At 30.6% G+C, this 25,433-nt stretch overlaps 2 protein-coding genes, 1 long non-coding RNA gene and 1 other non-coding gene across 6 annotated transcripts; 3 read left to right on the plus strand and 1 right to left on the minus strand.

The window, feature by feature from the left end:
- The first annotated feature begins 535 nt into the window (after positions 1 to 535).
- LOC108472596 (uncharacterized) lies at positions 536 to 1,337 on the plus strand. Of its 2 annotated transcripts, none has more exons than XR_008273897.1 (2): positions 536 to 1,062; positions 1,141 to 1,337. It is a non-coding gene; the product is annotated as an uncharacterized LOC108472596 (long non-coding RNA). The 2 variants fall into 2 exon arrangements; XR_008273898.1 differs by having other exon boundaries at positions 1,158 to 1,337.
- A 6,338-nt stretch (positions 1,338 to 7,675) lies between these two features.
- LOC108470540 (uncharacterized protein At5g48480) lies at positions 7,676 to 9,089 on the minus strand. Its single transcript, XM_017771890.2, has 2 exons — positions 8,694 to 9,089; positions 7,676 to 8,094 (listed from the first exon to the last, which is right to left on the minus strand). Exons 1-2 carry the CDS (start codon positions 8,957 to 8,959, stop codon positions 7,875 to 7,877), a joined length of 486 nt encoding a protein of 161 aa, XP_017627379.1. The 5' UTR covers positions 8,960 to 9,089; the 3' UTR covers positions 7,676 to 7,874.
- Positions 9,090 to 10,658: 1,569 nt separating this feature from the next.
- Positions 10,659 to 10,731, plus strand: TRNAK-UUU (transfer RNA lysine (anticodon UUU)). Its single transcript has one exon. It is a non-coding gene; the product is annotated as a tRNA-Lys (tRNA).
- A 5,008-nt stretch (positions 10,732 to 15,739) lies between these two features.
- LOC108470684 (fimbrin-2-like) lies at positions 15,740 to 22,263 on the plus strand. Of its 2 annotated transcripts, none has more exons than XM_017772102.2 (14): positions 15,740 to 16,020; positions 16,148 to 16,318; positions 16,729 to 16,970; positions 17,058 to 17,229; positions 17,729 to 17,767; positions 17,875 to 17,943; positions 18,168 to 18,284; positions 18,675 to 18,886; positions 19,652 to 19,807; positions 20,186 to 20,385; positions 20,519 to 20,676; positions 21,056 to 21,152; positions 21,546 to 21,637; positions 21,899 to 22,263. In XM_017772102.2, the coding sequence occupies exons 1-14, from the start codon at positions 15,934 to 15,936 to the stop codon at positions 22,067 to 22,069; spliced, it is 1,983 nt and encodes a 660-aa protein (XP_017627591.1). In that variant the 5' UTR covers positions 15,740 to 15,933; the 3' UTR covers positions 22,070 to 22,263. The 2 variants fall into 2 exon arrangements, with proteins under 2 accessions (XP_017627591.1, XP_052878304.1); XM_053022344.1 differs by having other exon boundaries at positions 16,729 to 16,853.
- Positions 22,264 to 25,433: the final 3,170 nt, after the last annotated feature.

The following is a 25,433-nucleotide window of genomic DNA, read 5'->3' on the forward strand; positions in this document are numbered from 1 at the left end:
TTAATTTTTATACTTCAACTTTTGACATAATTTGATATCTCAATTTTTACAATGGCATTGATTAACATGCATACTTTATTTTAATTCATAATGTTGATGTAACTTTAAGAGTTGTTAACATTATCAAAATTAATTATTAAATTCAAGTCAATTGCAATACTTTTTTTTTTGTTATACAATTATTAAATGAGTATTTTTAATATCAAAATGTCACATCAATAAATTTGACAAAAAAATGAATGATTTTGTATTAATAATTGGATTTAAATTTTTAAATTTGAAAAATAAAGGAATAATTTCTAAAATTTAAACTACAAGTATATTTTAATATTTAAATATCTACTTGATTTAAAAAATAATAATTAATTTAAGATGAAACATGGTAATTTTTAATAAATTGAATTTACGTAAATGAGTGTGTGAAAATTTATAATTTACAGAATCTAAAAATATCAGATTTGGTGTCGCGGTTATATGAGTAGAAGTAGAACCCCACCTACGCTAAAAGCCAATGGCCAATCGACAATCCGACACACAAAACGAAAGGCAGTGGGCCGAGAAGCACCCGTGACACCTGATCCCCACAATTCTCTCATTCACGCGTCCAAAATTCGTGATGCCAAATCCCATACTTATCACTTTTATAAGTCCCCCCTAATAATTTCTGCAAACACAATCGCCATTGTTTACGACTAGTAAAGACCCTAAGCCTAACCTAACCTAACCTGCAGACTGCTCGCAAAATCATTAGGTAGCAATGGGTACAGTGAAGTTGGTTGTTGTGATGATTATAATGGTGGGTTTAACGGTGGAAGGGTCAAGAGCAATAAGCTTGTGTGACATGAACGATGAGGGTCTGGAAGCCTGCAAGCCATCAGTGACCCAGCCGGATCCTGTTGACCCAACGCCTCAATGCTGCGAGGCTCTTAAAGGAGCTAACCTCACATGCTTGTGTTCTTATAAGAATTCAATGTGGCTGCCTTCTCTTGGGATCGATCCAACACTCGCCATGGGTTTACCAGCAAAGTGCAGTCTCGATATGCCTTCTGATTGTTGATTAAGGTAAATTAACCTTGTCTCTCTCCCCTTTCTTTTTAACTAACATCGCATGTATATAATTAATTCAAAAGAAACATTTAGTGTACATGATGTTTCAGGTCTTTTCGGAGGAACATGAACCATGAAGCGGCTTCCATGTTCGTCAGCCTTTCACAAGTTGTTTTTATTTATTTGTATGTGGAAAACTAAGTTTGCAAATCATCTAAATATATGTGTATTAATTACTATTTGGTTATCTAAATTTGTATGAAAAAAGTGACTGGAATTGGCCTTCTAAATGTTTTTGGTTGTAAAAAACCCAAACCAAATCCAAATATTTTGTACTGATTTGAATCTCTTATTAGTTAACCTTTACAATCATATTGCTTAAAACATGAAAATTTAGTCCCTAAAAATTAATCAAGACAATTTTATCATACTCAAAATTGAGTAAATAAAGATAATTAAATACAACTTTAATTATTTACATTCTTAAATAAGAAGGAAAAAAAAACAACTACTATGATAATAATGAAGATTTGTTGGTCTACTATTAATTGAATTTTAAAAATAAATTAGAAAAGCAACAACAAATATTCATCGTATGTGGTGAAAGACAAGTTTTATCAGCATAATAAAAGCTTCAACTTCAACATCAAATAAACTTTACAACATGTTCACAATTGGTTCTATCACAACTTAAGTATGATATATTTAGTGTCGTTATAAGCACTTAATACCATAAAAAATGATGTATTATATTTTCTTGGAGCTCAGAGAATGATTGAAATTTTTTATTAAGATATTTGTGGGGGGAGGGGATACACAACAAAGTCCGTAGAAGAGATCCTAAAATTAAAATTACAAAGCGAACTTGGATTGTTGCCCTTTCTTGCCAGGGCATCATCGCAACTATTTTTCTCCCTGAAGATGTGGAGTAGTCGGCTGTTCTGGAAGGTCTCCAATAAAGTCTTGCAATCATTCAGAAGTAAATTTGAACGACTGATAACATCAGTAACATCTACAATTAGATTTGCAAGGCTCAAACCACCCCTTGAAGCCCACAACTCAGCAACAGTACTGTTTGAAGAATAACAGATAGATATATATGTGACAACCAGCCACCCATGCTGAACCAGCATTTCCGATCGAAGTACCATCACAGTTAAGCTTGAACCACCCTATATCTTCTTTCGAAGATTCGAGACTGTACTGCTTATCAAAAAACTTGAGCATTCCAAGCCAGCCAAAGATTTCTCAAAAGATAGATGAAAGCCAAGTAGTAGGGAATTTTTGGCCTTAATCCACTCGTGAAAAGGGAGATTGAAGGTGGATAGTAACTGAGATGGAATTCCCAATCTTGACAGTCTCGAAATATATGGTCAAGTGCATTTGTGCCCGTTAGCTAAAAGGGCATTGGTCTTGCAAGTCTAGGCCACATTTACTGGGAAGGATGAGGTGAGAATCTCCTATAAGAAAGAGGAGATTTTGGGGATAAATGGAATTCTGCAATGAAGCTTCTTTTATATCGAGTGCTAAGAGATAAGAAGACTCCAAGAAAAAAATTTCCAATAGAAGCTAAGTTCCAATCAAGAATATCCTCTTCTTCAAAAACAGGCGTTAGTATACCATTAAACTATTTTTCTTTTAAAGATTTCACATCAACTATTACCCTTATAATAATATTTGTTAATGGTTTTAGAAAACATTATTTTATCTATTTTTAATTAAATTATAATAATATTATTGTTTGTTAAATAATGATATTTTAATTATTTTCAAATTAATTATTAAATTAGTACTAATTAATTTGTGACATTAATTCCAGCATAAATTTTATTATGAAACAAAAAATTAATCAAAATAAAATAACTTTTATTAATTTGTGTGGCATGCCACATGTAAATTTTAAGGATTATCCCTTAATCGGTCTTTTTAATTTTTACTAATGTTTTTCTAATCTTTAAACCTTTAATATTTTATAAATTTTAAATATATATTCTTTAATGAATTAAAATATCGGACAAAATTTATACAACAAACATGGCTAGCATGACTCAAACTCAGACCACACATAGGGCGGTAAACACTCTTAACCATTAGACCATCGATGAGGTTTAATATTTTTTTTTCAACAATTAGTTGAATAGATAATTGGTGATTTGTGCTATACGATCATTAAAAAATGAGTTTAGATAAAAAAATTAAATTTATTTAATATATATATATATATATATATATATATATATATATGATGTTTAAGGTTTCAGTTTAGTTCAACCTAGCTCATTTTTCAATTATATTAGTTTTATAATAATTTTATATATTATGTCATTTACATTATATAAAAACTAAATCTTTAATAATATATAATCTTATAATGTAAACATTAAAAACATGTTCAATTATATATGTTAAATTTTTAATAAAATGTATTAAATTACTAAATAATACTAGATTAAAAATAGAATAAAATTTTGTAAAAAAATTAAAAACAATATATTCAAGACATAAAAGGATTTGGATTAGTCATTTGCAAATATAGTAATCTTAGACAAAAATGAGACCTAAATTTCAAGTAGGGTCGAACATAAGCAAACATGTAGTATTGTAATCAAGTTAGTAAATACTGCACCAGTGGATACATCATTTTTTACTAGTGGTGCTAACACCATACACCCAAACCCATGACATGCCTATTTAAACTACTACACAGGCATGCCTTGAGGATCGAATCCATGACATTAGATATATGAAGAACACCCTTAACCAATAAGCTAAATGTTAAAGATTGTTGAATTATACTTATTTTGAAAGGGATTAAAATACTTTTTATTCTATAATTTATTAAAATATACTTTGTTTAATTATTTCACTTTCAGATAATAATATAAAACTAAATTCCACCATATTTTTCTTTAAATAAAAACTTAAATTATTTCTAATCCTATAATAAATCAACCATCTAATTTATTTATTATTATTTTGGTAAGTAACCTTCTAATTTATTTTTCTATTCACAGATTCTACATAATCATGTAAAGTTCCACCATTTTAAAGTATGCTGGAATTGTAAATAATATCATAAATAATCTGATGGAATATTTAAAATTTAATCAAGTTTCATAAAAGATTAAGGAGACTGCGAGTGCCAAAATGGGGGAGGCCCACCCACCACCTAGTTTGTCAAAATTATTCGAAGTATACATATATTTCTTTAACCATTCAAAGCATGATTTTATTCTACTTACTTTGCAAATTTAATTTTATATAATTTTGTTTTGTTATTACTATTAATTTTATAAGCCGATCAATTTTTTTTTAAAAAAAAATCATTAAATTAAATAATTTCTTAGTAGGCATAAAAGGTCATCAGGAGATTCAGCAAAGGTTTGGAGAAGACCACTTGAAATTGTATGGGAGTCAGCTTATCTATCAACAACTTTAATCGCTAATTTACTTATAATACTTACTTGACTTTATTATCGGGTTTGAACTACATAATTAGTTATTAGAGCAACAACAATCAAATAAATAGTTTATGTCGTTATACATTTAAATACAAACAAAGCAAACACATGATATGATATATAATCAACTTTAAGACTTATATGAGTTTATAAATATTTTTATATTAATCCGCACTCGAACTAAGACCAAATAAATAGATAATTTTTTTTCAAAAAAAACTACCCAAATTCCCTTCAATAAAACTTTAAAATAATTTTCCTAATGACAAAACTTTACTAAGAAGTAATCATTTTCAAGGTCTATCAATTGGAAGGCACTGGTTTTCCACAAAGACATGACTTTGCTTAGCGATTTCACAATCACCGCCCGAGCTATGCTTTTGCGAACAAGAGAACGCACCTTATAGAAAAGGATATGGAAAGAACCCCATTGGCGACTCCCTTAGTAACATCACCTCCTTCCAAGGCGATATCAACATTTTCCTCTTCATTTAACTATGATCCTAGGACCACCGAAGAACCAATAAATTTATCCCGGAAGGACTCCTTTCCTCCAGCCTGAGAATCCTTTACTATTCTACCGCCACTGAAGGGATCATCCTCTCTTTAATCTAATTTTATTGGAGCGTCACAAATTTCGGGTAAAATTAAATTAATTTGGTTAATCGGTCGGTTAATAATTTTTTGGAAGTTCGGTAAATAATTAATTCAGTTCGAAATCGGTCGATTAACCGAATTAACCAAACTTAATCAGTTAATTTTTTGGAAGTATAAATTAATCGGTCAGTTAATTCAGTTAAGTTTTTTTTGCACTTTTTTAACTAAAAAAACATATAATTCGGTTAACCATCTGAATTAACCGAAAAAGTTCGGTTTAGTTAACAATTAAGGGTTTAAAAGAATCAATTAATTCGATTAATAATAGTTCGGGTCAGTTAACTGATTGAACACCCCTAACGTCACCCACTAGCATCTTTCGAACTAAACAACATTAACTTTTTCAGTTTCTTTTATATCAAAATAAATTATATAATTAAATTCAGTGACTAAATGAAATACCAAAGTAAATATATTCTCCTGTCATTTGTTGTTAGTGAAAGAAACATGCAATTGTTATGTACTTTCTCTCAACAAAAATAAATAAAAGAAAAAGGAGGAAAATTCCATGCATCATGGGTTTTTTTGTCCATTTCAAGGGGAAAAAAACCCTCACAAGCCACAACATTCTGAAACTAGTTCTCTTCTCATGTCTATAAACAACAGTCATCCATACTATTATTTAATTACTTAATTAAATTAGTGTAACAAAATAATTTAATTCGATTAAAATAATACTAAAAAGGTAATATTTAAAATAATTAATAAATATAGCAACGTAAAATAATAAGATATATTGTACTTTTAAAGTGAATATAAATTTAAATATTAGAGACGATATTATTGAGAGGATAGCCACAAATTCCAGATATAAACTATTAAATGAACATAGAGAAAATACTAAAAAATTATAAAATATTATTATAAGTTTTTTTGTCTTTTATAGTTTAATATAGAATCTATAAATTTTTTTAAAATGTTACAATTTAAATTTAGATATCAATTTTTTTTGCTGTTACAATTTATTTTTCAGCCACACTGTTGGTGTGCCTTATTATTTTCAAATTATCTTTTTGGTATCATATTATTATTTTATTTCATATTTTATTTTCCATGCATGCATAACAGACGGTTCGTATGATTAAATTTTATGAAATTTTAGTAATTCTGGAAAGGAGGAATGAACGTAAAGAAAGAAAAAAAGAAAGACTGGATACGTCCAAAGAATAGAGTATTTTAGACCGATACTCGACCTAGCTACATCCCTCTCACACGCACAATCGTAAAACAAGAAATGTGAAAATACATTTTGATAAATTTATTTGTAGCTCAATTTTTTTTTAAATTTAATCATTGATGCATTTACTGTTTTCCCGTACATATGTAGCAATCATAGCTCAGTTGGTTAGAGCACTTATATAATACTAAATAATTTTTAATTTTTAACTATAACAAGTAAAATATCTAACTTTTTTTTCTTCTAAACTTATCAAATTTGATAAGAGAAAATCCCAGCAGTTATACCTCAGGAATCTGAAAGGCCCGGTCAGTACGACGAGTTCCTTTTTACAGTATTCATAGCCACAAAATCGACAGCTCTATTGCCCGCCTAATATCCAACTCATGAAGTAGTGTACTGAGATGTTAGCCTCAACTAAATAATTAGAAAAAAAAAATTGATAAAAGATCTTTCAAAAGGGAAAAAAAAAGAAGCTAAAAGATTCGTAATTTTTCGAACTTTTCTTTACAATCGGAGGTCGAAGTCGAACGCGCCTTCACCCATTCCCAGCATTACACACTCATCGGTAAAAAAAATGAAAATAAAATAATCACGAGAACCCCACCTTCCCCTTCCTCGTTGGGGGGACCAGAATAGACGACCCCCCTTATCCATTTGCCACGACATATACTAGGTGGACGCGTGGCGCCTCCTTATTAGCTTTCCTAATTATGCGCCAAAGTTAAATTTCTACTTTATTCCCCTACACATACCGCCGGCCAGCCCAAACCACACTTTCTCATTCCCCCTCCCAAGTCTCGAAACCATTTATTACACACCTACGACATAAAAAAATATTTATATTAAACCACGCTTGCATTTAATATTAAGATTACGGTAACAAGTTAATAACACCTTCATTAAAAAAATATATATCGCATAAAGAAAGATAACGGCTAACTGGTACCAATCTCGTTGACCGAGGCAGGGCACCAACGAAAAACCACCACTGCAAAAGCAAATCCACATCAATGATGAGGAAAAGACGTCCTTACCCTTCAAAGCTTCTTGCACTATATATGTCCACGTTAGAAGGTTGAATATTATAAAATCTACTACAAAATAGTCACTTATATTATAGTTTAATCATAATACTTTTAATTTTTGTAAAATAAACACATATGTTATCAAATTATTACAAAATGGTCACTATAATTTTAATTTGAAACAACAATAATAACACATTAATATAGTTAATAAAACAAAATTTAACCGACTATTTTAGTTTACTCAATATTATAATTATAGTACTTGCACCACTACTAATATATTATTATAATACGAATAAAAATAGTAGAAAGATAAAAGCTAGTAAAATTCATTTAACTGCAACTGACAACTGTAGGTTCATGAAGAACAGTATCAAAAGAGTCAATACCAAAGAGTCTATCACTGTTGATCACCTAATCCTACCGGCTAGAAGCCATTTTTTTTACTGACAAATTAAAGCTCAGAGATTAACAGAAAGTAGATCAAAGATCGAACGGCGTCTAAGCCTCCGCGTCACCGCACTTCTTCGCAGGAGAGCAGATAAGCCAAACGTATCCATATGGATCCTTCACCTTGCCCACGCGACCACCACAGCACGCGCCATCGCCCTCAGTTACCTCACCCTCCGCAACGCCTCCAGCGCTAACAGCCTTGGCAATTGCAGCTTCGACGTCCTCAGTCTCCAGGCAGAGCACACATCCAGTCCCCTCGGTTTTCACCCTGCTTGATTGACGACACGCAAAAAGCCAAACGAGTCGCTTATCACACTCCATTCAGAGGAACGAGCCAACCGGCAAGAAAAGTTTCAAACAATGGTATAATAAAAAGAAATTCGATGACGGGCTTTAACAACGCTTGAACATTTTCATAATCCCCATGGAAATTGTTTTGGCCAAAAAAAAAGAGGAAATAAGCAGTTGGAGCCAAACAGGAAGCAAAAAATATAAGATGGAAGTGCCAAAAGAAAGAAAACAAAGAAAATATCTCGTAACGATAACAGATCTAAGAAAAAGGAGGTCTAAATGACGAAACCATAAAAGCAGGAGTCAAATACCAAACAATAAACCAAAAAATGAGAAGGAAAAAAGGCTCCTACCAAAGAGGTACAAGATCTAAACAGGCTATCCAAACAAGAGCTTATTGTTCAACAATGACGGACGTGAACAGTAACAAACAAGGGAGGAAACAGCTGAAAAGAGATTTTGAAGCATCAAATCCATCTTGATAGGCTATTAAAACAAAACATCAAAGGTAAAAGAGAGTGTGCAACAGCCATAACAACGAAAACTACAAAACAGAGAGAAGATGAAGGAACGTACGGAGTAGAGTTATCAGCGATGTCAGAAACGAGAATGGTAGAGCCAGCTAGCTCAAGTTGAGCGGAGAGGACATGAGGCTGCTCCTGCTCAGCCTTGCGCTTAGGGTACACGGTACGCCCAGCCTCAACAGCGCCAAACGCGGACTTGTAGAACTGCACCGCATCAGCTGCCTTGGGTGCTTCCACCATGAGCTGCGGTTTCAGCGCCGTGAAGCTCACCTCCGCTACCTTCTCCGTTCCTCCGTTCTGAACCTCCTCCTGTGCCATTGATGAAGCTAAACGAAAGCCTTTGGCTGAGAAAACCTAAAACCTAGGAAAGAGAAAAAGGACAAAAGGAAAATGAAAACAAAAAGAGAGAGAGAGCAATGAAGAAGGTGAGAGGATGCAAGAGTTGGGTGTACTTATAGAAGCGGGGATCAGGAAACGTTTGAGGATAAGATCGGGATTTTAATAAATTTGGGATTCCGGTTTTGTCCTGTTGTCTTTGTTTTATATTTTTCAAGTCCAAAAAGGCCCTTGGCGTGTAATATACTCAAGCTAAGTGAGAGTAGAGTTTTACACTCCGGTTCCGCTTCCTACAGTACTTCCGTTGGACTTGAAGCTTATTATAAGCTTTAAAGTGCGAAATGGGCATGCAATCCATAATTTAGAAAAGCCCATTCAATTTTGCAATTTTACTTCAAAGGAAATCTTATATCACTACAAACAATTAATGAATATTGATTTTTAAAGGTCATTTTGTAAATCAAGTAAATTAAAATTAAAGTTTGAATATCGACACATATTTGAAGTAAATGTATGTATCTTCTTATTGATAAAAATAATAATAAATTTTAAATGATTTTATTTGAATACGACACTTGGGAAAATATTCAAAACAGGCCAAACTAATAATAATAAAAAAGTTGCGGCTGGATAAAATTTGAAATAAAGGTTTAGATGGACGGCCTAGATATCCTGATTATAAATCCACAATGGTTTAGTTTAGGCATGTGGAATAAATTTGGCCATATGTGGTAATTGGTTTTTTTTTTTTTAAATAGTCCGGTAGTTTTTTATATTTTTGTTTCGTAAATAAAATAATAAAATGAGATTTTATGTTCTTTAAAAGTTAAAATTTTTTTTTAAGTCCCTTAAAATTTAAAAAATTATATCTTAGATCCCTTTTAATTTTAGGTCTTGAATGGTCGCACCTTCAGAAAACTCTAGGGCCGGGTCTAAGAATATTGATTAGAATTGTTTATTATTATTTGAATTCATCGTGGGAGAGTGTTGGTTCTAATTATAAGGTGAAGTAGAAAATCGCCAAGTAATTTTGTGTAATTAATGGCAATGTTAATTTTGGTTTTATCCAGCATATAACAGTGATGGCTAAAATATCCGAATAGGAATAATAATTGTGGTGTCGCATCATCCTGGTTCAGCGGATTTTGAAGTCCGTTTTAAGGGAGTAGGGACGAGGGAGAGGAGAGGTGGCCGCTGGGGAGGTTTTAAGCTGTCACCGTCTGCCCTTCTTTTTTAAGCCACCCATATGCCTTTTTCTTTGGGTTAGGAATTAGGATATGTGTGTTAAAGTTCAACTAAAAATTTCTTTTTCACGCTTCTGTCTGGCTCTGTCGTGCTGTTATTGGGGGGTGAAAACACTTTTTACTTTCCACAGTAATTTAACTTTACCCAATAGCAAAAATGATTCCGCTTTTTCGGTCAGTGGACTACACTGAACCATGATACATAAAACCATCTTTTTGGGCTCCTGAATTTTGGGCTTAATTGCTTCACCACTATGATTGTGGTCAGAGCCCCAGCCCCAGCTAGTTAGGCGTCTCCAGTCTCCATTTGTAGAATGCACCCAAAGACAAAAAAGTTCACTATTAAGTTATCTCAGGATTGGAAAATGAGAGGTGTCTTATTTTTTTTTTTTTTTTTGCTTATAATAAGTATCAATATGAGCATTTTACCCTCATTAGCCGTCTTAGCTCAGCCGGTAGAGCGCATGGCTTTTAACCATGTGGTCGTGGGTTCGATTCCCACAGACGGCGTTTTATTGTCTTGAAATGCCAACTTTCGTTGCTTGTTTGATTGTTCAAGATTCGGAAACCATGTTATTGCTGGTAGACATTAGATCCAGTGGAATTGCATGAAGGTTCAGTTTTAGATTCATATATATATGTTCTATTTTCTTTATCGATTTTGGCGAAATTTCACTCCCTTCTTTCATCAAATAACAACTAGGGCCAGGCTATTACTGCAGGTAGAAAGCCACTTTTAAAGTTTTACCTTTCTCCCCTCGCATCCCGTTGACTGTTTGTTTAACTGAAGAGCATTCGCCGACTTTGATTTTTTTAGGGTAAATCCAAAATATTCACTAGTAAATTCCACTTCAAATTAATCCATGTCGAGTAGAGATAGTTTAAGCTTTTACGGTAAGCAGCACATACATTTTTTTAGATTCAAACTTTTATTCTATCTGTAATCTTTTATAGAGACGTGACTGTTATCACCTAAACTAATAATTTATTGTACATAACTTTTTATGAATCATTCTCAAAATGTACATGCAAAAATATCAGTCACTTAAATAAAAAAAAGTACATTATCATTACTCTTCTAAATGATTTTAGTCTTTGCTTTATCTCATCAATCACAATGTGCAATTAAGCTTGTTTGACTGTCTTTAAGATTTAACTTGTCATATTCATCACTGTTTGTTTGTCTGTCGGTTTCATTTTATTTATCTTCAAATCCGGGACCACACTTTCAAGTTCCTTGAGACCAGAAGTTGAATTACATCATTAATCCAATTTGCATCATTACACAAGGGAGAGTCGTTTGTTAAATAGAACTACTCCCAACTATGAAATATATATGACATTAACATTAGTAGCCTTTGCAGCCAAAAGTTCGGGTAGATTCATGTTGTCTTTGTGAACAAAAATATTTCTGTCATGAAAGCAAGAAAATTCCCATTGATATGCATATATTTCCAACATCATAAAAAGCATTTTCCATGTTTTTTTGTCACATTATTTGTGTTACAGAAAGCAAATCCGGGTTACATTTTTTCCCTTCCCTTTGTAAGATCTTCATTGTAGTTCTTTCAAGTTGTTTAAGAAAAGAAAAAAAAAACAAATCTAACACATTTGCAAAACCCAAACTCATAATAGGCTTCATACCCGAATCAGCTAACAATGATGAAGATTTGAGAATCCAGTTAGCAATGGCGGATTGCCATGTGTGGAAAGGTCCCACTTCATAACCATTGCTATAACACAAGAATCAGGAAAGAAGTTTGGTAATGATTTGAATGTTGTGAGAAGTAGAAGCAAACACAGCAAGGATGGCTACTTATTCCTTCAATAATACACGAAACTTTTTTCCCCACTAAACACCCCCGTCGCTTTAATTTTTTGCCTTTCTCGTGAAGCAAATATATAGTATATGAATGAAGTCCAACCATATTAGGATTCGGGCACCACGCCTTTTCTCATATAGAAATGGTCTCTCCCACGTTGGCCTACCTCAGCTGTCTTCTCGTGCCAACCCCCTGTTTCTTTGCCCCTCTTGTTCTTCTTCCCCAACCTTCTTTCGATCAACCAATTATATATATATATATAAAAGAAAGTTGAAATCACCCAAACTGAGCCATTTGTTCAAATTTAGTTGTCAAAAGTTACACACCACTTTTTTTTTTTCATAAAAAGATAGTTTTATTTAGTTAAAAATAGTGAAGAGAGCATGCATAAAGTCTAGGATATAAAAATACACAATATAAAAATCGTGAAAGGTCCTAGCATGAGATAAAATGTTAAGATTATCGTAACTTCCAATTTTACTTAAAGTTATGCAACTCTTGGTACTTGTTAAGCTCGTAAAAACTTCGATTTTTTTTGTCAATTACAAAGAATCATTGCTAACTTAATAATCTGGATAAACTACCATGGATGGATATAGGGCGACACTAGAGGGGCAGTCAAGGTGATTGAAAAGGAAAGAAGTGAGAGAAGTTTAGTAATTTTGATAAAAGGAGATGGAATGTTCCTCATTCATTTTGGCAATTCTATTGGGTATTGACTTTTTACATGCAAATGATGTTTCTTATGTTATAAATTAATTGTACGACCACCACACTAAAGGTTCCATTTGTTTCACTGAAAATGACTTTTAAAAATGATTTCTGGAAAATGATTTACTTTTCTGAAAAAACTAATATTTTCTATTGTTTGCATGAATCATGTAAAATATTTTCGTTATTTGATAGATTTCTTAAAATATTTCATAAAAGTTGTTTTCAATTAAACAAACATACATTTGAGATTTTCTTATTTTTCATTGTTTAATTGAATTTTTTTATCTATAATTTTATATTTTATATTATTTTTACATATATTAAGAATATTATGTTAAATTGATTCATTTTTAATTATATGACTACTAAATGAGTATTTTGATTTAAAATGTAACATCAACAAAATTGACAAAAAAAATTAACGATGTCAACAATTGAACTTGATTTTAAATTTGAAAAGTAGAAGGACTAAATTCTTGAAAATAAAAGTACAAAGACTAAATTACAAATATATGAAGTGTACATAGACTTATGACATATTTTAACATTTATACTACAAAATATTTATTATTAATATATTTATAATTGTAATAAATATTTATTATTAAAATATTAATATTGAATATTTTCAATAATATGTGAATAATATTATTTAAAATTATTATTTTAAAATTTATTATTAAAATAAAATTAAAATATTAAATAATTTATTAAAATAATAAATTATATTTATTATATTAATAATTTACTATATGACTAAATATAAATAATTAAATATGTATGTTTAATAATATTGAAAATTATAATATTTTAAATATTTTAAAAATAAAAATAAAAATTATTATTAATATAATAATATCAAGTTTGATTTAAGTTAATTTTATATAAATATAAAATTACTTATAGATGAACTCTTTTTCAGAAAATGACTTACGCTTTTTAAAAGGCTAAATCATTTTACAAGAAAAAAAGGTTTATTTTACCTTAACCTGTAAATCATTTTCCGTTGACCAAACTATTTTCTATGAAACAAACACAGAAAAATATAAAAAATATTTTCCATAAAATCATTTATATGTAAACAAATATACCCAAATATTTTTCACATTGTTTCTTTTGGTCTGTTTTTCTCCCTTGGAGTGGAAATTTCATTTTTCTAGTTGATTCTTTTGTTTGAAAATGAGATTCAGCCTCTAACCTTTTAGCTCATAAGCTTTTGTAGATATTAATATGAGATTCATAATCATTTCATTTATATGACACTTTTATGGAACCAGAAAGGAAGAAGAAAATAATAACTTCTTTATTATTTCATATAAGAAATTGAATTCCCATAACATGTTAAATATATAATAATAAATAAATTTAAAAGTTAACGCAGGATTATTATTACACAGGGTACGATTATTGAAACCTTTGTTCAATGGTCCCACAATCACATGACGAGGCTCATTTTGTCCTCCAAAATGAAGGTTAAATTAGGGTTGTTGTATTTTAAGAATCAGATTAAATTAGTTATTAAATAGATCAATTTAATTTTATATTATTAAAAAGTATAAAATAAATTTTAAATAAAATATTTTATTTAGAGAACTATAAAATTTTAAAAATATTAATTATTAATTATATTAAACAATAAATTATATTTTTAAACACTAAATGTTAACTCTATTTCAACTTAATTTTATTTATTTTTTAATAGTACTGAGCCTAAATTAATCCATTAATTAGTAAATGAACTAATTTGATTAAGTCCCTATAATAAAAGGACCTCTTAAGTACATTCATTGCTAAAATAGTTATAGAAACACCAATGTTTTGAATTTAAACTTGAATATTGCATATGACATTATTAAAAAGAACAATTAAAAACTTTAAAAAGATTAAGGGATACCTTTATTATTACAAAAGCATAGACATGTAAATACCAAAATGAAAGGTTCAACTGGTCAAAGTACTCTTTAGCATCTTCGGAATCATAAAATTTGAGCCTGATTTATATATAATATTTTCAATCATCTATAAAATCGATAGCACTTCTATATGGGTTAGATTTTGTTTACGATTTGTAGCTTGATAATAGTGAGTCATTAAATAATAATAATATTTTATTATTTTAGATATATCAAATTTAAAAGATTGATTTTTAAAACTCTTAAAACTAAATTCTAAACTTGATTAAAAATATGAATGACTGAAGTTATTATTTTCCATACCTAAACCTTAGACCGAATAACCTTCATTATCTAAACTTTTCGTGATTAAGAAAAGCGAAGGGAGCAGCCCCAACATTTCTCGTGGTTTCCATGTAACATCCATGTGCATGTAATTTCCTCAATCTTCTTCTGTCAGTCTACATTATTTTCTTCTGAGTTCTTTTTATTCTTCTTTTCCCACTCTGAACGATAATCTTTTTGTCTTTATAAATCAGAAAAAAGAAATTATCTTGAAAAATTTCGTCCACGAAAAATTCCCTACTTGCCCAAAAAATGTAAATTTATTTAACATAGTTTACTAAAAATTAAAAACAAAATCATAGTTTAAAATGAAGAAATAAATTTGAAAATCGTGACGCTATGCTCTTATAAAAACTAATAAACTATAAATATCACTAGAATTTTAAATTGGTGTTAGAGTTTATAGGCTTTTATAATTTCATGCACCAATGATATTATAATAAATTAATCAGTGAGCTTATTTAGCTACTTAGTAGTTAGTAGTTTTAAGTAGATATTATAGAAATATTAATATCCACGTAAATATAAAATAGTTTTCCTAACTATTAATATATAAATATGAAATAACTATAATATAAGAGTTTAATTTTTTATATCAGTTTTTAAAACAGAAATGAGGCAATAAATTTGAATTCTGAAAAGTAATATTCCTAAGTTGAAGCAAAAAGGGCCCATAGGGCTAAGGCCCACTCCCACCACTCATTTTTTAAAATAAATAAATAAAGGAGAGGACAAAATGGTCATAAAATTTGAATTTTCAAGTGAACAACTTTGAACTCTGACAGCTGCAACCCGTCCCATTCCCACAGTTCACTTCCCCTTCCATTCTTCATAGATTTTATATCTCTTAGCTCAAAAGGGAAGCAAATCCTCTAATATATACAACACAAATACAACTACTCCTAAGTTTTTAACATATCAATTAATATTTGTTGGATATGGCTGGTTATGTTGGCATTTTGGTCTCAGATCCATGGCTGCAAAACCAGTTCACTCAAGTCGAGCTTCGCAGCTTGAAAACTCACGTAAGTGAATGAATCATTCGATTTTTTTATCATTTTCTTTTTAGTTATGAATCTATTTTTCTCGTAACTGATTGTTTTTTTTTCTTTTTCTTTTTGTTTTTATGTTTTTTTTTTCTTTGTTTTGCAGTTTACAAGTATGAGAAGAGAGAGCGGGAAGCTAACGGTGGGAGACTTAGCATCCAGAATGTCGAGATTGAAAGTTGTGGGAGAGAATCTGAGCGAACAAGAACGAGCTGATTTCATTGCTGATTTGTATCCTAACTTGAACGATGAAGTCGATTTCGAGTTCTTTTTGAAGGTCACTTGATGTTTCTTTACCTCGAGTTTAAGATCTTTTTACTTGTTAAAGTTTGTTTGATTCTTTTTCTTTTCTCCTGAAAGTTTTGGCTTATGAAAATTTTGAATTTTGAGTGTTGCTCTGTTTTTTGATCGTAGCAATATTTCAAATTAACTTTTTCAGAAAAAGTTATTTTCTCTTTTCCCGTTTTATTTTATTGGCCAGGAAAATAGCATTAAACCAATCCTTTCTTTTAATGTATATCTTTCTTAACATATATCGCATTTTTTGGTGATCCAAACAGAAAAAAAGGAACTTTTAAGATGCTTTGAGGATTGACTAAGACTTGGGAGAGAAAAGCAAATGAGAGTTAAGTTAGATATATAAATATTTTATTTTGAACTATTTGGATTTTGATTTTGATTGGATAGGTTTACTTGAAACTTCATGCACATGCGAGCGCAAGAACAGGAAGTCCAGCAAAGAACTCTTCAGCATTCCTAAAGGCAGCTACAACTACTCTGCTTCACACCATTAGTGAATCCGAAAAGGCATCGTACGTTGCCCATATCAATAATTATCTTGCTCAAGATGGGTTCTTAAACAAATACTTACCTATTAATGCTTCCTCCAATGATCTCTTTGAGATTGTTAAAGATGGGGTTCTTCTTTGGTAAATGATTCTTTCAACTTTTAAAGCCGTTGAGTTTTTGCTTATGTGATGCAAAAATTTTGAAGCTTGTATACAATGTAAATACAGCAAGCTTATAAATGTAGCAGTTCCGGGCACAATTGATGAAAGGGCTATTAATACCAAGAGATTGCTCAATCCGTGGGAAAGAAATGAAAACCACACGCTATGTCTCAACTCTGCCAAGGCTATTGGCTGCACTGTAGTCAATATAGGGACGCAAGATTTCATTGAAGGAAGAGTATGAACATATTATACTGTTAATTGTTCCATTATTGAAATATAGTGTATTTGATGGTTGGATTTCCACTTGAGTTTAAGAAAGACTTTTGGTATCAGCAGTCTATTTTAAAGCATGCTTCATTCTAGTTGTTGTATGCTTGAGCCAATGTGGCTGTCTTAAAAGCTACTCTTGTGTTTCTAAACTGCTTTTCCACATGATAATGGGAGTTAGAAAGCTCATTGTTTCTCATATGTGGCTTGGACTAGGTAGAGCATTCATCTAATACCCTGGTTATAAGCTCATTCTTCAATGGTCACCTTCTATTTTCTTGTAGCCCTTCATTTTTGGTTGTCTATTGTAATAATTTTAATGTGGTGATATTAAAACCTATTTATGCTCCATCAGGCTGAATTATGGGTAAAACCTAAAAAGCATCACTTATGACTGTTATTATTTAAAATTTAGATTTTTCTAGTGATTGTTGATAATAATATCATCTCTCTGGTTCCTGTTACAGAGACATCTTGTGCTTGGGTTGATTTCTCAAATTATCAAGGTAACTTGATCTATCAAATAATTGGCTATCAAAAGTAATTAAGTTTTTTGCAACCTTGCTTCTTCTAAAAACATTGGTCAATCTTGCTAATGGTTATGCTATTTCAGATTCAACTATTGGCCGACCTCAACTTGAAGAAAACACCCCAGTTGGTGGAGCTTGTTGATGACAGTAAGGTTGGTTTGTATAACATTTTAAGAAAAAGTACAATTTGTAGGAAAATGAACTGTCTGATTTTGTTGTGTGATGAATTACGGTTAAATTAATATGCCCACTGTTTTAGAAATTTGTATTTCATTTACACTCCCCTTCTAGGTTTTAACAAACTAGACAGACCTCTGATGCCTTTTCTAGGTTTCTGTAGTCTTCTGAACATATTTGCCTGTTCTTAAATCAACAGGATGTGGAAGAATTGATGAGTTTACCACCAGAGAAGATCTTATTGAGGTGGATGAATTTTCAACTGAAGAAATCCCCATACAAGAAAATAGTCTCAAATTTCTCCACTGATGTAAAGGTAAACAAGAAATTCGTTTTTGAGCTTTTTAAATTTTCCATCAAATATCTTCTCTTATGCTTGTTATCCTCATATCTTACAATGTCCTACTCCTAAATCTGGCATAAATACTGTAACTAGATGTTTGTTTAACTTTTATTCCCATCTGTTTTTCCTATGTTCTTCATTTGTTAGCATCTAATATAAATTCAAACTTCTTAAAACCAACATAAAAAATTTAATGTGAAACTAAATTCTTAAAATGAGATATAACAGTATACAGTGCTTTTGCTTCCTCAATTTGTCTATATTAACGGTAAATGAAAGCAGTGACTTGGGTTAAGCTGCAACTTACAATAAGCTATAGATTTATTTTTCTATCCGCCTGTGATTTATATATATAACCTGCAGGATGCAGAGGCTTATGCGCATCTATTAAATGTGCTTGCACCTGAGCATAGTAATCCTTCTACATTGACTGTCAAAGACCCATTTCAGAGAGCAAAGTTGGTTCTTGAACATGCAGATAGGATGGGATGTAAAAGATACTTAACTGCAAAGGATATTGTGGATGGTTCCCCGAATCTTAATCTTGCTTTCGTCGCCCATATTTTCCAGCACAGGTGAGACTTGATACCCATTTTCTAGCAATGTTTTTTTTTTTTTTTATAAGATGGGGATTGTGTTGATCATATTTGAACCCTGGACCTAATGTCCTTCAAATTTACGGATGTTTTTTCTAGCAACGACTTTTAGTTTAAATATAAAGTGATTCTTTTTTGTGCTTTTAATATTTACCATTCTGTGTTAATTTATCATCCTTTACATATATTGTCTGTTCAATCTGACAGCATATTAAAGCTTTCTTACAAGACATTTTCTAATACAAGTTCTGTGATTTGGTGCATTTCAATAGTTCGTACTATAAAATTTCAAACACATCAAGACTTTTATGCAACAATTATGGTGTGTTATAAGGTATTTCCATACACATCTACAACAATTAAAGATGAGGTTTGATTTGACACTTAACAAGTCTTTCATTTTCTAAAGCTTAGAAAGCTAGTTTTTTTCTCTGTGTCTATATATTCAACTTTTCCTCTATATAATTCTGTAGAATGTCAACTGTGTTATGGGGCATCAATTGATAGGAATTGAACTATCAAAAAATCATTTGAATATTTCAAATATGCAAAAGAATACAAATTGATGGCTTATGACGTTTCTTCAATTAGTATAAAAGGAATATGAACTGTCCAAAAAACAATTTCAATATTTAACATACGTAGTGGAATCCAAATTGATGGCTTATGATGTTTTCTTCAATTAGTGTAAACTGTAATGAGTTCAAGATATAAAAGCTAAATACTGGTGTATTGTAACTGCAGGAACGGCCTTTCAACTCAAACAAAACAAATATCTTTTCTTGAAACTCTACCAGATGATGCCCAAGTTTCTAGAGAGGAAAGAGTATTTCGCTTCTGGATCAATAGTCTCGGAAATTCAACCTACATTGACAATGTCTTTGAAGATCTTAGAAATGGGTAAGTATTGTTCCCATGATCATAAGTGCATAAATCATATTAAATTCCATCATGGTGTCTTATCCTGAGCTGTTGATAAGAGAAAGGCTCCTTTGTGTTGGTGCTTTTGCGATCTGCATTTCTTATCCTTTAGCTTTTAACTCAATAGGGAAATTTGGACTGTTATTTCTGTTTCTGTTTCAAATTCCAGCATTTTAATAAACTATGTGAGATATAGCTCAGCGTGATTGAACTATCTATAAGCATTCTATTTAAAATCTTATAATAGTTACAAATATGTTTGTATCCTATATGCGAAATTAGTAAATCTTGCCCCTTTTTGAACTTTCATTTTATTCTTGATTCTCAAAATGAAGTGGTTAATTTGTTCCTCTGCAGGTGGATACTTTTGGAGACCCTTGACAAGGTGTCGCCTGGGATTGTTAATTGGAAGATTGCTAACAGGCCTCCTATTAAGTTGCCATTTAAGAAAGTAGAAAACTGTAACCAGGTGGTTAAAATAGGGAAACAATTAAAATTTTCCCTGGTTAATATTGCTGGAAATGACATTGTGCAAGGAAATAAAAAACTAATATTGGGTATGTGATCTACCATGAGAACTAATATTTGCTGTTTTGAAAGCAATTCAATTACCAATTTAGCATTCTTGAACTCAAATTGGAACTAGTTTAGTCCTGTCTTGACGGATTGAATGTTGGTTTTTGTGTTCAGCTTATTTGTGGCAATTGATGAGATACAACATTCTTCAACTTCTGAAGAACCTAAGATTCCATTCTCATGGAAAAGAAATTACTGATGTTGATATCCTCAGGTGGGCTAATACCAAAGTAAGCGATTCAGGAAGCCAAAGTCGCATGGACAGTTTCAAGGTATTCTCTCTATAGATGACTTTAAGTGCTAGTTTCTTTGGTTATATGTGAGCCTCTCAGTTCTATTCATGCCTAGTGAAATTAACACGACGCTTTTGATGCTTCTTTTTTGAGCCCTTGCTGCACATGACATTGTAAACTGTTTACAAATCAGCATGTATTAATTTAAACAACTCTTTTTGGATTTCCTCACGGTCATTCTTGTCCTTTAATTCAAAATGACTTGAGTGGAAGGGCGCCTTTCTAGGCATAGTAGAATTGCTTACAATCGAGTGGGGCGCGAATGACTTAACCTGGACTCAGTGAAATGGTTCTAGGATATACCAAATTTCTTGTAAAAGGCAATCTATTTTATATCTCATTGATTTCGGCTTTACAGGACAAGAGCTTGTCAGATGGTATATTTTTCCTTGAGCTTCTTAGTGCTGTTCAGCCTAGATCTGTAAATTGGAGTCTTGTTACTAAAGGAGTAACAGGTATGTTCTAATTGTTCTTTGACGAAATTCATTAGGTTTTCTTTAAAATTTTCCCCTTCTCTTCTCCCTTCTTTTTGACATGTGAAAAGTTGTGCATTATTCAACACGGTGGTATTCTTCGAACTTCGGCTATTCTAGTTTATTCAAGTTTACACCCTTCAACCCTTCTGTACTTTATTTACAGAATCAATCTTACTCGATTTTATTGTTGCTAATTTGTTTTTATATCTTCAACATTAGTTTCAATGAATCTAGCTACAGTGAAGAGGCTCATTATCCCTTAGACGCCTTATTTTACCAAATTGAAGTTTGTAAATCCTGTATAAATTACACGTACACTTTTACTCAACTTATAATTTTACTCATGTTTCCTCCAACGTGTGAGCATTGCAGATGAGCAGAAAAAGATGAATGCTACCTACATAATTAGTATTGCGAGGAAGCTTGGATGCTCAATATTTTTGCTTCCTGAAGACATAACTGAGGTATCTTTTCTTGATGCAAACTTCTTACTCTTTTTTCGCTCCATGGCACAAAAATTAGACCTTGTTATATATCCCCCAGAGAAGTGAAATTGCATGCGTATTAATATAACAACTAGAATGATCCATGAAAAACCGGTGGAAGTTAACAAAATGATATAATCAAGCTGTTGAAACCCGAAACATGAACCACTCACTACCATCACCTGTAATGCCAAACCCGAACTCTCTTGTTTTTTTAACATGATGGGGACATCGTTGTAGGTAAACCAAAAGATGATCCTCACATTGACTGCAAGTATCATGTACTGGTTCTTGAAACAACCTGTTGAAGAGAAACCATCTGCAACATCAGATAGTGAAAACGGAAGCCAAGTGGAAACGATCTCTAATTCAACAACCGATGACTCGGCATCCGAGTCATCAGTAGAGTAGAATAAGAATGTATAAGTAAGTGCTGAAAACATTGTTTTCCTTTTCTTTTTTTATGTTTTCTCTTCATAGCACTCCCGTTATGAATTCAAATTTGATTGCAAAGATTGTTGTATGACATTACAGAAATCGGGGTGTTCATGCAAATTTTGCAAAAAAAAAAAAAAAAAGAAGCAAATGCCTATGTGAATAGCGAATTTCCCTTCTCCTTTTTTTTTTTTTTTTAATCTCCTTTTCTGCTCTTCTGACAATCTGTAACCACGTGGTTCTCATATAAAGTGATTGTAAGGCAATGCCATCTCCTTATTGTATATGTATTAACTGAATAGAGCGGTATTTGTGGAGCTATGTTATTGAAACGCGGATGAGCGTAGAAAATATCTTGACTGAGGGCATGAAAATTAAGTACAGCTAATCCGCTCCTCATTTGACTTTTCATGCCAGGCTCCAAAAAGAAGCGAGGAAAACAACAACGGTCCCCTACCAAATGTCTCAAATTAGCTCAATTTAATTTAATTTTATATTATTATTTTATTTACGGATTGACTCTCTTCTTGACTTTCATGATAATAATATATCAAAATGTAAGCATTTTAAAAATATATATTCTTAATTATCTTTAATTAGTGCGCTCTATTGACATCACTTAACTTTTATCCAATTAACATTATACGTTCATATTTTTTGTTATATAAAATTACTAATATTTAAACCTCATCATTAATATTAATTTTCCCCACTCTATAGTATGGCAAGAAATATTGCAGACCCTCTATATTCATAACTTTTAATTACGTGCGTAAATTTTAAATGGATTTGATATTTTTATTATAACAATTTAAAATATTATATATTTAATAATTAATTTTCTTTTATTTAACATAAATTACGTTACACTGAATTTGGTATGCAACGATTATTAAATATTAATAGCACAGAAAGGAAAGTAACTAAGTAAGTAAAATTAATTTAATTTTAATGGATGGTTGTCATGTCATCAATATGTATTATAAAAGAATTACTAGATAACGAATGGAAGGACATTGATTAAAAGAGTTTCAATATAATAAGAATAACACCTGTTTTGGGAATTGGAATCATAACCCAAAATCAATAATAATAAATTAATAATAGTAATGATAGAAAGAAAAGAAGTGGCCCTAACAAAAAAGAAAAAGAGGAATTAAATTAAGCAAACCTAGGAAGCATGTGGAAGGATGGTGATAATCTGAAACTAAGCATAATTATGAGGTGGTTAAAGAGTCTAATCCTAAGAGCTTTTATTTATTGTAAAAAAATAATAATAATCAAATAGTAGGCAAGGCAAAAAGCTTAGCCCCACCCATGTTCTTGTTTAGTTTCCCATTTGTAGGCTAACCCTAATGGATAAAAAAAGAAACAGAGTTTCCCCTATCCTATATGGGCTATGGCTGCCAGCTGAGCTTCCATTTTCATTTTATTTGAATGTTTGTCTGTCACTTTATTCTTTATTCTTTTTTTTTTCAATTTAATTTTATGATGAAAATATGATAGTAGTAAGTTCAATTAAATGTTTAACTATATAATATATTGTAATCCTTATTAGTAGATATTTTCAAAAAGCAATTTTTTATTCTAAATTTAATATAATTAAAAATATAAAAATATGTAAACTATATGTATTGGAGAAGAAGTTTTCAATTAGTAAAAGGTATACAGGAAAAAGGTTATATACACTACAATAAATTAGATATTATTCTTTCAAAGGGTAACTCTACTATAGTTTACCCAACTTAGAATCTATAATATTAATAAAATCTCTTATTTAGTGTCACGAATTAATCAAATACCAACTCGGTTAAAAATTATGAAAATGTCATCATGTAATTAAAATAAGTCTTATTATTTAGAGTATTTTAGTCTTTTCATTTTAAGAAAAACCAAGAAAAATATGCATATATAAGATTTGAACTCACGCCAATTAGATTAGTAAAATCTAAAATTTACCACTAACCAAAACTTCATTATAATATGTTTTATACATTTCTATTTTAATATGCACAATTTATTACCCCCATCAACTATACATATACTATTATTTAAACTCCTGATTGAATTGGTGTCACAACTCATGATTTAACTAGGCACTAACTCGGTTAGAAAATTACGGGAATGCCTTTCTATAATTAAAATAAGTAAAATTGTTTGAGGGTATTTTAGTCTTTTCACTTTAAAAAACCACTAAAAATATTTCTATTATGGGATTTGAACCTATGCCAATTATATTTTGAAATTTGTATACATTTTAATTTTAATTTGCACATTTTGTTCGATTAATAATATATTTCAGTGAGTTAATGTCACAAGTTAACCCAAGATTGATGACAACATCATGATAAATAATTTAATCTATTTTTTTCATTTTAATAACGTAAATATTTCATATGTTATTATTTGTTTGTTTCAAATCATAAGTTTCATTGTTTATTGTATGTTATCTTTAAATACACATTTGTGTTCTAAAGTTGTGGTTTCACACGCATAAGCATGTGATAAGATTTCTAATTGAATATAATAAATGTTAAGTTTGTTTTAGTAGAGGTCTCCAAATTATAGTTTAGATTTTAAATTAATCTTTAAATTTAAAATATTTTAATTTTGTTTCTAAAGTATTAGTATTGTATTAATCAAGACTTTCATTTGATTTAGTCATCGGTTTGGGCATCAAAAGTTAACTCGGATATAATATAGATAGTATTTAAAATATGTGGATCGAATTTTAAATACTTATTATATGAATAACTTAGATATGACATGTTACATGTTTAATGTTGAAAAAATAGTCATGATAAATTTTAATGGCTTTGTATGTTCTTTTTAACTCGTGAAATCCAAATTATTTTTTTAGTAGATGTACACATTTAAAATTTGGTTATGTATTTTGAATATGCTCTACATCATATCAAATTTGATATACAACACTTCAACTAACATTAGGTCGATAGGACTTGATTGATACGATATTGACATTTTAAGAATTCAATTAAATCGCTTTGAAATTTGAGAACCACTTTAAAAGATAGATATAGTTCAAGGATGTATGATGCAAGTAATCAATAAATGTTCTATATATCATTAATAAGCTATAGCATTTTTTTTAAATGCATGGTATGTGTAACAGTTCAGTTTTCAGTGGTACCAGAAAATTTAGTTTCAGAATTTCATTTCTGTAAATCAAGTAGTAAATATTAAATATTAATATTTGCGCATCTAATATATTGTTACATCAAAGTTTGGTCAAGAAATTTCATCAAATTAATGGTTAATTAAGGCTTATGGTCTAAATTGTAAAATTTCAATCGCTATAAGTTTTTAATTGGCCAAAGGC

Source organism: Gossypium arboreum, chromosome 11 (genome assembly GCF_025698485.1).
Source record: "Gossypium arboreum isolate Shixiya-1 chromosome 11, ASM2569848v2, whole genome shotgun sequence".
In the NCBI taxonomy this organism is placed as follows: Eukaryota; Viridiplantae; Streptophyta; class Magnoliopsida; order Malvales; family Malvaceae; genus Gossypium; species Gossypium arboreum.